The 14,159-nt window shown below is 49.5% G+C and overlaps 1 protein-coding gene across 1 annotated transcript; it reads right to left on the bottom strand.

Annotated features, from left to right (window-relative positions):
* Positions 1–5,686: 5,686 nt before the first annotated feature.
* Positions 5,687–6,172, bottom strand: LOC134057373 (olfactory receptor 14J1-like; the record flags this gene model as incomplete). The annotated part of the gene is made up of 1 exon (XM_062514362.1): positions 5,687–6,172. A coding segment is annotated over one exon (486 nt), but the record flags the coding sequence as incomplete, so codon positions are not given.
* Between the last annotated feature and the right edge of the window lie 7,987 nt (positions 6,173–14,159).

Below are 14,159 nucleotides of genomic sequence, written 5' to 3'. Positions count from 1 at the left end.
GGGGAGAGGGTGCTAGAGTGGATTTCGCCACCACTGCAGAAGCGAAAAACATTAACCACAAAAATTGAAAACCTGGCCATATTAATAAAAAGAGGTCGCATGCGAATCCTGGAGATTACTGGCTTAGAACCAGCAGTGATTAATCTGCCCATCGAAAAACCTACATTGGATTGGTACCTGCTGAACTCTACTGACCTTGTAGAAGCACTGCTGGGAGCAGGAGCACGAATAGAGACAGGGACTCTGGCACCTAGAGCACTGCGATGGATAGGAGAATGGAGTTGGATCGGCAGGCCACTAAGAGAAGAAAAGCCCATCCCTAATGCTGTTACGGCCTTCACCGACGCGGGAAAAAGGACGCGCAGAGCAGCGATTGTCTGGGAAAAGGGAGAGAAATGGCACCAGCAACTCCTGGAAGCAATGCCCGAGGATAGTTTGCAGACATTGGAGCTTTTGGCTGTCGTATGGGCAGTGACTCACATCACTGAACCTTTGAATGTGGTGTCCGATTCACTTTATGTAGTGGGAGTTGCTGCCAGAATCGAGGATGCTGATATTAAGAACGTGCAGAACAAAAGGCTGTATGAGCTGTTTTTACAGCTCAAGCGTGCTCTGAGAAACAGAACAGAGGCCTATTCAGTGTTGCATATTAGGAGTCATAAATGGAATGTAGGCCTAGGAGAAGGAAACAAAAAAGCTGACGACTTGGTATCTGCGGCCATTACAGTACCTCTGCCTCAATTTACATTAGCCAGAGAAGCTCACTCAATATTTCATCAAAATGCAAAAGGCTTGCAAAGACAGTTTCGCATCTCGCAAGCCAAGGCTGCAGCAATTGTTAGGAGCTGCCCTGTTTGTGCCAATCACAATAATGGAGTGGGCTTGGGAATGGGGGTCAACCCAAGGGGGACCGTAATTAATGAAATCTGGCAGGCAGATGTCACCCATGTAGCTAGTTTTGGTCGGCTGAAATACCTACATGTTACTATTGATACATATAGTCATTTTATTTGGGCTACAGCACAGCCGGGTGAAAAGGGGCTTCACGTAGTCAGACACCTGACTAGCTGTTCCGCAGTCATGGGAGTTTGCCAGCAGTTAAAGACGGACAACGGGCCCGCCTATGTCAGCCGCAGGGTTCAAAGCTTCCTGAGTCAATGGGGAGTCAAACATCTCACGGGTATACCGCACAATCCTCGGGGGCAAGCAATAGTAAAAAGGGCCCATAACACATTGAAAAGATATTTAGACAAATTTAAGGACACCCTAGACATACAAGAAAGACTTCAAAAGACATTATTCGTGTTAAACCATTTGTGTGTATTTGGGCAGGAAGAGGTTCCGGCTGCTGTCATGCATAAAATACGTGAGCCAGACGATGACAGGAGGAAATCAACGGGGGTGTGGGTCAAGTACAAATATCTCCAAACAGGACTCTGGCAAGGTCCAGCTGAAGTTCTCTTTTGGGGAAGGGGTTATCTTTGTGTTTCCACCCCCACAGGGCCCGAGTGGATCCCTGCGCGCTGGACTAGGCCAGCGAACCGACCACAAGGTGGAGACCGTCAGGAACCTACCCCTGCAGTTGGAGCTGCTGGTTCGACCACATCGGCCCTTTTTGTGGACAATACTTAGCCCAGCTATCACAGAGCCTAGAACAGCAGATCAATTAGCATATTTGCTTGCCTGCTTAGCCAATTATTGTGCCGAGGAGTTAAGGCTTTATGGATGCTTAAACTGTGGGGACCAATATCGTCATGCCTGGGCGCTGATACATTGTGGGGGTTGTGGTCGAGACACTTGGGTACATCAACAGGCAACAGGTGGGAGATTGTGGTGTTTTTCGTGTCGGGGAGCCTGGAGAAATAAGACTCATCGACAGGCACTTGAGGAAAGCACAGGATTACCCTTCCACCAAGCGGTTCCCTTATATGAGAGCCCTGAGCAAAAAGCTCTGGCATATGCCCGTTGGGAGCTTCAACGCTCAGTAGAGAGGGCTAGAGCAATACGTAACTCTCACATAGTACAGAAGCAGTGTGACGTGTATTACAGAATCCCTCGACAGTGGGTAGTCCACCCCCAAGAGTGGGAAGCACTCTGTAACAGATATCAGCGGTTGAGAGTTAAAAAGCAAGCACAAAAGAATAGAAAGAAAGATCAGCAAAGAGAGAAAGCGAGTTAAAGCTAGTGTGAACTACTGTAACATCATTTTACCTATATGCTTCCACTGCTATTTGGGTCCCTCCACAGCCAAAAGAGAACATATGGGTGACGTTAGCTAACAAGACAGGGCAAGAAGCTATATGCCTGGCACTGTCGTCACCAGAAAATCCCTTTTCAACGTGCCTGGTAGGAGTGCCACTGAATTCGTGGCCATGCCCAAAAGGAGTATCCTCCTGTAATGCCAGCAGTCCTGGTAACAATGTGGACAGCTGGGACAAAATTATATCCCATTTTCCACAGGCTCCACTAGAACCTCAAGAACTTGAAATATTAGGATCAATTAAAGCAGATGCATGTGTCCAATTTAATTGGACAAGTGTGTATTGCGCAGGCCCTGGTAAGCAGGGTGCTAATCTCTTATTTCCTATGGTTGTTAACGCTACCCAGCCGGTATACCGCAACGTCTCTAGGTGGTGCAATTATACAACTAGCAATTTGTCGCTGTCCTCTAACTCGCCAGTTAGTTTGCCTCCAGGAGTATTCCTTATATGCAGAGATCGTGCCTGGGCAGGAATCCCCTCCAAATTAGTAGGAGGACCCTGTACACTTGGGCAACTAACATTGCTTACACCAAATACGTCCATGATTTTACAACGACATAAAAGCTATTTTAAAAGCAAAAGGATGGCGCATGCTTTCACATCCGAATGTGATGATAAAGCCACCGTCTGGTCCCGTGGAAAGATTTTTGGGGCATCATTGGTCCCAAATATAGGTACCGCGCAAGCCTTAACCACCTTAAGAAAACTAGGATGCTGGCTTGCAAAACAAACTAATGCCACATCGATTGCACTGTCACAATTGTTAACAGACGTTGATTCAGTGAGACACGCTACCTTACAGAATCGAGCCGCCATCGACTTTTTGTTATTAGCCCAAGGCCACGGGTGTGAAGACTTTGAAGGTATGTGTGTTGCATGAATTTATCAGACCATTCTGTTTCCATACACGCACAATTGCAGCAATTGCATACGCTAACCACACACTTACAACAAAACTCTGGGTTTGGGCTTGAAGACTGGATAAAAAGTCTTAGTTAAAGTCCCTGGCTGTCGTCCGTATTGCAACATTTAATTACAATTGGAATTGTAATTTTTAGTGTGCTTATTATAGTGCCATGCCTTTTTAAATGCTTGCAAAGCGCAGTAATGTGAGCTATAAATCAAAAAGGGAATACATCCCTATTAGCACAAAAAGAAAACGGGGGAAGTGTGGAGAGCATAACAGAAGAATGGCTGCATTGCAAAGGCCACGATACAATCAGGCCAGTCAAAGTGTAGCCGTGGCCTACGTGACTGCCTGCAGGGACACGGTATCCTTGAGCACAGATATTATACAAAAACAAGGTTGTTGAAAGCAGAAGGAGTGCAGAAAAGTATCTAAAATAGAGGAACTAGCAACTGCAAGGCTTACTGCGAAGGTCATATGCATCATGAACTATATAACCAATGAAGAGCTATAAGTTTGCAATATGTATGAGCTAATTATTGCATGTATAAAAGTAATTATCTAGCGCATAATAAACGAGGCTTGTTGATCATGATAGCATGAGACTCGTCTCCCGTGTTTCTTCCGACAGGGCACGGCCAGGGATTTGGGGTGGTTGTGAGCCCAGGGCAGGAGCCGGCCCTTGGCCTTGCTGAAGCTCATCCAATTGTCCTGGGCCCATGGCTCCAGCCTGGCCAGATCCCTGTGCAGAGCTTGCTGCCCTGCAGCACAGCCACACTCCCAGCCAGCTTGGGCTCCCCTGGACACTGACTCAGGGTGCCCTCCATGGCCTGGTCCACATCAGCAAGGAACACATTGAACTGCCCTGGCCCCAGTCCTGAGCCCTGGGGACACCCCTGCATGTGGCTCCATTGCCCAGCACTCCTTGGGCTGCACTTGTGTTTGCCATGGAGCTGGGCCTGCCTTGGCTTCTGTTTGCTGACCCCAAATGAACATCCCTCTGTGTCTGGGGCAGCTCCTTCTCCAAGGAAAGCAGCTGGGACTTGGTGCCAAGGAGCTGAAAGCTGCAGGCACAGCCTGGACTGGAGGAAGCTCAGATTTGCACTGGGCTGCTCTGAGTGCCAGGGCTTGGATGAGGGAAATGGTGGGGTGGGGGTAGGGACAGAGTGTGATTGATTGTCAGCCATAAAGGGTCTTGATGTTCATATCTGTTCAGAGTGCATGAGGAAGTTCAATATCAATTGGACATTGCTCATATCCATCCACATACAGGAAAAAGATAAACAGGGCCCAATACAGAAACCTTTTCTCCTCATACTGTTAACATAGTGTATCCAATTTGAACAGACTTTTCAAACTGATCAAATTAATGACAGAAGAGTAGAGCACATAACTTTTTCTCACCGTCATGGCTTGTTAAGGTTTTCTGAATGCTCATGAGCTCTGGGGCACTGAATTCCTGAACTGAAGAGCTGAAGGCTGAACAAGCCTCTGGACCAGTAAAACTCAGCAGCAGCCTCCAGGTTGCTGAGGATGTCAGCAGCCCCCAACTGAGGCCATCCCTGCCCTGAGACCAAGGGGGAATGGGCAGACAAGGAGAGCATCCCCGGGGCTGGGGAAGCAGAACTCAGAGGCACCAGCGGGTCCAGGTGGAAATGGAGTGTGGAATTTGGCTGTGAAAGCCCTGCCTGGTCTGTGCCAGGCAGGACAGACAAGCCCTGAGCCCATCCCCTGGGAATGGGGAGCAGTGGCCTCACAGGATGCTCGTGGCTGTCCTGAGCAGTGGGATGTGGGGTGGGAATGGTGAGGGCAGGAGAGCAGCAGGAGCCCTCCAAAGCTCTCTGGGGTTGGGGAGGAGGCCACGAGCCCTGGGGCTGGGAGGAACTGGTGTCGTCTCATGGGCGCCATTGGGAGGGACAGCAGGCACAGCCAGGGCACACAAATCTCATTGCTGCTGCCAGGGGTGGTCCCAGCCCCCCAAGGATTTGGTCACCCCCACTGCAGCTCTCCTACCCTAACACAGACCTGTGCTGGTTCCCTGGCAGACTTTTCCAACGCCCCATTTCCCCAGCTCCCTCTGACCCTGGGAGCTCCCAGAGCTTTACTGATGTCCCTCTGGCCTCCCTCTCTGTCACTTCAAACCTCCACCTCTGCTCACAAGAACTGCCCCTGCAGAGACCAAGAACGGCTCAGGAAGCATCCTGAACATACAAGTCAGGGAAGTAACTTATATACATTGAAATGCCAAGGGAACAAACTTTCTGAAAGTCTTTTTATTTCAAAAGAAAGGGAGATATTAATGCATTTATGCTAAGAGAAATAATACAGGATTTTACAAATGACACTGCAATAGTAGAAAAAGAATCAGAAAACAGACCAACAAAAATTTGGGAAAATGCTTTTAAAAGGCTAAGCTTGTAATGCTCAGCAGTAAAAGAGAGATAGTTTATTATTTCTGAATTGATCCAATCATCAGTTTCCTCAGGGCATCCTTGAGCTCCTGGTTCCTCAGGCTGTAGATGAGGGGGTTCAGGGCTGGAGGCACCACTGAGTACAGAACTGACAGGGCCAGATCCAGGGATGGGGAGGAGATGGAGGGGGGCTTCAGGTAGGTAAATGTGCCAGTGGTGATAAACAGAGACACCACAGCCAGGTGAGGGAGACAGGTGGAAAAGGCTTTGTGCCTTCCCTGCTCAGAGGGGATCCTCAGCACAGCCCTGAAGATCTGCACATAGGAGAAAACAATGAACACAAAACAGCCAGAAGCTAAACAGACACTAACAGCAATGAGCCCAAATTCCCTGAGGTAGGAGTGTGAGCAGGAGAGTTTGAGGATCTGTGGGATTTCACAGAAGAACTGGTCCAGGGCATTGCCATGGCACAGGGGCAGGGAAAATGTATTGGCTGTGTGCAGCAGAGCATTGAGAAAGGCACTGGCCCAGGCAGCTGCTGCCATGTGGGCACAAGCTCTGCTGCCCAGGAGGGTCCCGTAGTGCAGGGGTTTGCAGATGGACACGTAGCGGTCGTAGCACATGATGGTCAGGAGGGACAGCTCTGCTGAGATGAAGAACGCAAAGAAAAACAGCTGAGCAGCACATGCAGAGTAGGAGATGTTGTTGGTGTGCCAGAGGGAATTGTGCATGGCTTTGGGGACAGTGGTGCAGATGGAGCCCAGGTCAGTGAGGGCCAGGTTGAGCAGGAAGAAGAACATGGGGGTGTGCAGGTGGTGGCCGCAGGCTACGGCGCTGATGATGAGGCCGTTGGCCAGGAGGGCAGCCAGGGAGATGCCCAGGAAGAGGCAGAAGTGCAGGAGCTGCAGCTGCCGCGTGTCTGCCAATGCCAGCAGGAGGAAGTGCCTGATGGAGCTGCTGTTGGACATTTGCTGTGTCTTGGCATGGGGACCTGTAAAATAAAAAGAAATCAAGGAATAGTTCAATTTTGGGAGGACTTGAAATATCCCAGCCCAGCTTGGTGTCACTTTCCCCCCACTGCCTGCCCAGGGCTCTGCTGCCTGGAGCTCTCCCTGCCAGCTGCTGCTTCCCTGTGCCCAGGGCTGGGCCCTGCCAGTGCTGCCAGAGCCCAGCCCAGCCCTGGGGGCTCAGCTCTGCCCTGCAGACCCCTCCCAGCACAGGCCACTGCCAGGGCCAGCTCTGCCTCTGCAGGCTCTGATGGCAAAGTCAGAGCAACCCTGAGGAGGTTGGAAAAGCAACACTGATGGTGCCTGTAAGGGACCTTGTGATGATTTCTTTCTTTGCCTGGTTTATTCAGACCTGAGAGAAATTGTTTTTATTGTTCTCAACCTGAATAGACATATGAATATCAAGGTTCAATTTTTCCATCTAGGTGACCCTGAGCAGTAGATTATAAAATCAGGATTTTCCCTTTTATGCAGCCCCTGACTTGCTGTGCTCCCTTTATAATCTATTTGGAAATGTTCTGTCGTTAAATGTCGTGCTGGGAGCAGTCCTGATCAATGCACCATCCTCACCACACAAGGAGAACACTTCCAAGTCTCACCAGCTGTCTCCCTCCACCCAGACCTTGTCCCCCAGTGCTGGCAGCAGCTCCCAGGGCTGGCTGAGAGCTGTCCCTGGCAGGCAGCAGAGTCCCTGCCCAGCACAGCACCCTGGGCTGCAGGACCCTGCTCTGCAGGACAGCCCTGGGCACCCCTGGCTGCTCTACAGGAGAGAGAATCAGAGAATGTACTCACAGAGTCTGTGGGCATTGGGATGTTCCAGCTTTAGGAGATCACTGCAGGAGCTGCAGCTGCATTGTCCTGCAGCCAGAGGCTTCCTGTGCCCAGGGCTGGGAGTGATTCTGCCCCAGGCACTTGTGAGCATCTTCCCAGCCCTGACTGATTGAAGCTCTCTGTGCCTCTGTGCTGTGCCTGGGGTGGCTGCAGGCAGTGCCCTCAGCCCTGCTGTGCTGAGAGAAGAGCTGCTCAGCAAGAGAAATGGGTTTTTAAAGCTCTTCCTGGTTACCAGGATTGTCCTCTATGCCAGGATCCCAGTCCAGCTCAGCAGCACAGACACAGCACAAGGACTTTAATGACCGTCTCTGGGATTTGGTGCTGTTTACATCAGACTCAGTCCCTCAGAGAGTGTGTTCAAAAAACTTGTCAACAACTGAAAGTCAGATTGAAACTTCAAAATATCTTAAACTTTTAATAGATCCCACTGAGGGAAAGGACTGAGAAAGTGTCTCCACGTTCCAGTTAGAGCAGAACACTGGAGGCAGTGATGACAGGAGGGGACAAACACGGGAAAGGTGTCTGTGATGCCGAGCAAACCTGGATGTGTCTCAGCAATGCCAAGGGCCAAGGGCTGAGCCCCAGCCCCTGGCAAGGCAGATCCTGTCCCTCCCTCCTTGCTCAGGGCTCTTCCCGGGGCACTGGGCTCTGGGGATGTGCAATGCCAAGGGCAGCACCATGGGGCGGCCCCTGCCAGGCTGCTGAGCAGGGACAAGGAGGCAATGAGGCCCCAGCACAGCAAGGCTCACTTGTCCCCTGCTGGCCAAGGGCCCAGGGCCAGCAGCCATGGCCAAAGTGCTGCAGCACTTGGCTCTGGCAGGGCCTTTCAGCTGCTGCCCATCCCTGTGCCCTCTGCAGCCCAGGCTGTCCTACGGTGTCCATGCCCTGCCCCTCTGTCCCTGCAGGCTGTCCTCATCCCCCGGCTGCCCCACCTGGCTGGCCCCTTCCTTTGCTGACAGCTCTGCGTCCTGCCTGCCTCTGCCTGCACACACAAAGCCTTGGGCTGCTCCTGACTCCTTCTGGGGGATGTGCTGCACCACAGCCCTGCCCTGGGAGAGAAATTTCTTTAACCTTGGGTCCATTCTGAACCATCCTATCTGCTCTTGGCATTAATTCTTTCTTTCTCAGCCTGTTTTTAGCTATGTCTAAAGGATCCTCCATCTATGAAACTTCCCTTGAATCCCTCCCTGGGCTCTCTTCTTCTGTCCCCAGTCTCCACTCCACTGAACACAGAGCTGTTTTGTCCTTATACAGAGGTCATGTTATTGCTGCCTCCAAACCCAAAATTTTGAGATTCACAGAATTCACAGAATTTAGAGATTTCACAGATTGAGTAAGTTGGAAGAGACCTTCAAGAACATCAAATCCAACCCATGACCTAACACTTCAACTTGACCCTGGCCCAAAGTGCCACATCCAGTCTTTTTTTTAGCACATCCATGGATGGTGACTCCACCACCTCACCGGGCTGATCATTCCAGTACTTTTATCACTCTTTCCGTCAAAATCTTTTTTCCTAATATCCAGCCAAATTTTCCCTCATCCCCCGGATTTCAAAAATAGTGCACCTAATCAGTCGTCACCTGGGCATAGACTGGGAGATCCATACCCCATATGGTCCCCAGTCAAGTGGCCAAGTAGAGAAAATGAATCATTAAATTAAGCAGCAAATTGTGAGGCTGGGACAAGAAGCTAATTTACCCTGGCCTCAAGCTCTCCCACTGGCATTGATGGGGATCTGAACCAAGCCAGGAGCCAAAGAAAAACTAAGTTCCTTTGAAATGCTTTATGGGAGACCATATGGAGTGCAAAAGGGATTGTCCACTGAAGTGGGGGAAGAAAGGATGATTGCCTGTATGGTAGCCTTAAGTGAGAAACTCAGAGAAATGGAGAAACATGTGGCTGGAACTCAGAGCAGAGGGACAGACGGAGCAGTGCAGGACACACAGCCTGGAGATGATGTGTATGTTAATTCTCTTACAGAGAAAACTCTGGAGCCACAGTGGGAGGGTCCATTCCAGGTGCTCCTTACTGCCTTCCCTGCAGTAAAGATCAAGGAACAGAGTGCCTGGATTCACCATTCCCTAGTGAAAAAGGCTACAGAAGCCCCTTGGAAAGTCATACCAGGCGACAATGAACTGAAACTTAAACTTACTCAAGCAAAATGAGTACATTGCAGTTGAGAACATTCAGTAATTTAACTTGCAGAAATCTAGTCAAAAGACTGTACTTGTATATATTGGTCTAGGCTGTGTATGTTTAAAAACCGCTTGTGCTTCTGTACAAATTGATGATAACAATGGAATCTTACCTACTAAGAACCATTCTAATATTTATATTTGAAATTTTATCAGGAATGTCAGGTATGCCTTTTGATACTTGGCACCAGTCACATCCCACCAGCTGATGAGATCTAACTAGACAATATATCATAAATTATCACCTAGACCCATTGGAATGAACATTGCATTAGGAAGGTTCATTTCATTAGTAATGAAACACCAAGACTTGACAAAAATGCTGACAGAGATTCAGAAAATGGGCAAAGGTTTCTAGTTACAGTCTAGAATGATATAAAAGAGATAAGCAAAGTGTTACAAAGAGTAAACCAGGACACAAATCATCACAGTGCAATGCACTCTTTGGATGGTCACCAACTACAGCTGGGAATTTGAACACACTTCACCACCCTCTCATTGTCATACTGACATTAGCAGATGTGAGTCTGGTGCTGTCTATTGCAATACTTGTTTGGAATTGGAGGATGTTAAAGTGGAGAGCAGCACTGACTTCCTTAGGGGCAATACATGGAGATGCAATGAGGGATACACGCCGAGAAGAGCGAGCTGTGGAGGTAAACTGGAAAAAGGAAAAGGTATCAATATGATTAACTAAAGGAATTTACTAATTTTCTAGAAAAGAGGGGACTGAGACAGAGAAATTGAGAATTAAGAATCGAGCATCAAGAAATGCTTTGAGTAAAAGGGGGCTGATAAAACCATATGGAATTCCTAAACATTTACTGTGCTTACAAGAACAGGAGGAGAGCAAAGTTACAAGATGAGATAAAGAGCTAGAATGCACAAACAGGATGCAAGGACCACAGCATAAAGGGGTTTTTCAGAGCCCTGAAGCAGGAAAACTGTTATCAAAGTCCAGAAGATGACCAAAGGACTAAAAAGAGCATGCACAAGCAGACAAGGCGAAAAGTTCAATGGAGAGGAAGACTGTTTACTTCATCCCAAGGACCCCCAGAAAACCACCAGAGTGACCAACAAGGAGCAGTGCTCAGTCCCACAGAGGTGTGGAGCTAATTTTAATACAAAGCTGGGACAAGCAGGGTTAGGAAATGAACATGTATTAGGTGAATGGTGTAGTCCTGGTTTGTAGAGAATAAAAAGAGAGGCACTGTTGGATCCCAGAAACCTGGGGTTTTGAGGTTTCTGTGCTGGCAGGCACTGACCCACTGGAGAGCACTGCTTTTGACCTGAGGCCTTCCTTGGAGACGGCTTCTAGATAGGAGTGATGAAGTTCAAATGACGAGTGTGTAGTGAAATAGAAGTGTGTGCTTTCCAATGGTGATGGGTTTTAAATTGGAGGGTTTTATAATACAGCAATAGGTATGAGACAAAATGGAGGATTTTTGGTGTTGCCTCTTTCAGTTTTCACCTTCCTTCTTCCTCCTCCTTCTTCATGGGTTTCAGGTAGCAGTTTCTGGTTGGTCAGTCAGTGTCACCCTAAGGGACATGGGAATTCAGTTATTGGGTTAAAAGCATCAATGATACAGGTGTTAATTCTCTATTGGACTCTTTAGCTCTAAAAGACCTTGTAGCTACATGTGTCTTCCTTTCCTACAGGAAAAAAGCAACTTTCACCTCCAGGCACCCATGGCCAAAATTTGGGAATCTACCTCCAGAATTCCCTATATCCAAGAACAGCTCCCAGACAAAAGCTGCCATGACTGACAAGTCTGGCTGGCCTTGGCTTCCTGAGGGCTGGCTCTCATCTGCCTTTTGAAACACTGGGCCTCCATTTTTTCTTTCCTAATGAAAAGAACTCTTCTTCCATTCAGGTACAACCAAAATTGTGATTCTATCGCCAAAAATCCCTGTGGCCAAGGATTTCCCCCGGATGAAAGGTGCCAGGAGAGACAGGTCTGGCTGGCTTGGCCTAAGGGTGGCCACCTCTCATCTTCTTCCAAAGCACTTGGGCTTCGCACTTTTCTTTCCTATGGAAGAAAACATCCATCTCGACCACACGCCCATGGCCACAATTGGGATTCCAGCTCCAAAACTCCATACATTCAAGGATTGCTCCCAAGTGAAAGCTGCCAGAACAGAGAGCTCTGGCTGCCCTTGGTCTCTGGTGGCCGCCTTTCATCTGCTCCTGAAACACTGGTGTTCTGTGCTTTCCATCCTACAGAAAAGAACTGTCCTTGTCCTCCAGATTTCCATGTCTGAAATTGGTATTCCACCTCTAAGATTCTGTATATCTGGGGATTACTCCCAGACAGAATCTGCAAATAGCAACAGGTCTGGCTGTCCTTGGCCTCTGGTGACTGCCCCACATCTTCCCCTGAAACACGGGGGGTCAGCTGTTTCCTTCCTATGGAGATGGTGGTGACACCTTTGGGACCCCGTGGCCGCAAGGACATCACTGTGGCACTGCTGGGCTGCATGGTGCCAAGGGGCCGGTGTGAAGCAGCAGGGCTGTGTGGAACCAAGAGGCCATTGTTGCATTACAGGGCCTCGTGCAGCCAAAGGGGCACTGTGATCCTGCAGGGCACCGTGGATCCATGGAGAACATTATGGCATTGCAAGGCCCCATGGAATCTTGGAGACCATTGTGACTCTGTGGGGTCCCATAGAACCAAGGGGACATGGAACAGCTCTGGCTGGGCCTCCTGGGGAGCACCTGACAGGTCTGGCTGATATTGAGAGCTGCCTCTCATCAGCCCCTGGAATACTGGGACTCTGGGCTTTCCTTTTGAAGAAAAAGAGCCATCCACATCTCCAGGAGCGCAAGGCTGGAATTGGACCGCATAGTAAAAAGTTCTCCATAGAAAAGGGTTGCTCCCAGCCAAAATCTGCCAGGACAGACAGCTCAGGCTGGCCTTGGCCTCCTGAGGGTGTCTCTCATCTACCACCACACACTGGGACTCAGTGCTTTCCTTCCAGTGGAAAAGAACTGCCCTCCTTACCAAGCTGCCAATGCCCAAATCTGGGATTCCACCTCCAAAATTGCATTTGTCCAAGAACTGGGCCCAGACAAAAGTAGCCAGGACAGACAGGTCTGGCTGCCTTGTTTTCTGGTGATTTCCTCAGACTTTGAGCAGAATGTTTTCATTTGCCAACACCTTGGAGACAGTCCAGAGATCAGTAGGCAGCACTAAACGGAATGAGAGGACACAGTGTCAAATTGTTTAAAGGGAACAATTGGGTTGGATATTAAGAAAAAAGTTTTTCATGGAAAGAATGATAAAAGTACTGGAATGATCTGCCCAGTGAGGTGGTGGAGTCACCATCCATGGATGTGCTAAAACAAAGACTGGATGTGGCAATTTGGGCCATGGTCAAGTTGAGGTGTTAGGGCATGGGTTGGATTCGATGTTCTTGAAGGTCTCTTCCAACTTTCTCAATTTGTGAAATCTCTAAATTCTGTGAATTCTGTGAATCTCAGAAGTTTGGGTTTGGAGGCAGCAAGAACATGACCTCTGTATCAGGACAAAACAGCTCTGTGTTCAGTGGAGTGGAGATTGGGGACAGAAGAAGAGAGTGGTTCAAGGGAGGTTTCATAGATGGAGGATCCTTTAGACATAGCTGAAAACAGGCTGAGAAAGAAAGAATTAATGCCAAGAGCAGCTGGGATGGTCCAGACTGGACCCAAGGTTAAAGAAATTTCTCTCCCAGTGAAGGTCATTGGTGCAACACATCCCCCAGAAGGAGTCTGGAGCAGCCCAAGGCTTTGTGTGGGCAGGCAGAGGCAGGCAGGACGCAGAGCTGTCAGCAAAGGAAGGGGCCAGCCAGGTGGGGCAGCCGGGGGATGAGAACAGCCTGCAGGGACAGAGGGGCAGGGCATGGACACCGTAGGACAGCCTGGGCTGCAGAGGGCACAGGGATGGGCAGCAGCTGAAAGGCCCTGCCAGAGCCAAGTGCTGCAGCACTTTGGCCATGGCTGCTGGCCCTGGGCCCTTGGCCAGCAGGGGACAAGTGAGCCTTGCTGTGCTGGGGCCTCATTGCCTCCTTGTCCCTGCTCAGCAGCCTGGCAGGGGCCGCCCCATGGTGCTGCCCTTGGCATTGCACATCCCCAGAGCCCAGTGCCCCGGGAAGAGCCCTGAGCAAGGAGGGAGGGACAGGATCTGCCTTGCCAGGGGCTGGGGCTCAGCCCTTGGCCCTTGGCATTGCTGAGACACATCCAGGTTTGCTCAGCATCAGAGACACCTTTCCCTTGTTTGTCCCCACCTGTCATCAGTGCCTTCATTGTTCTGCTCTAACTGGAATGTGGGGAGACTTTCTCAGTCCTTTCCCTCAGTGGGACCTATTAAAAGTTTAAGATATTTTGAAGTTTCAATGTGAGATTGAGTTCTTGACAAGTTTTTTGAACACACTCTCTGAGGGACTAAGTCTGATGTAAACAGCACCAAATCCACTAAAGGCTCATTAAAGTCCTTGTGCTGTGTCTGTGCTGCTGAGCTGGGCTGGGATCCTGGCATAGAGGACAATCCTGGCAACAAGGAAGAGCT

The sequence above is a fragment of the Cinclus cinclus genome, unplaced genomic scaffold (assembly GCF_963662255.1).
Source record: "Cinclus cinclus unplaced genomic scaffold, bCinCin1.1 SCAFFOLD_32, whole genome shotgun sequence".
NCBI classification, from domain to species: domain Eukaryota; kingdom Metazoa; phylum Chordata; class Aves; order Passeriformes; family Cinclidae; genus Cinclus; species Cinclus cinclus.
This window is presented reverse-complemented; position numbering and strand designations above follow the sequence as displayed.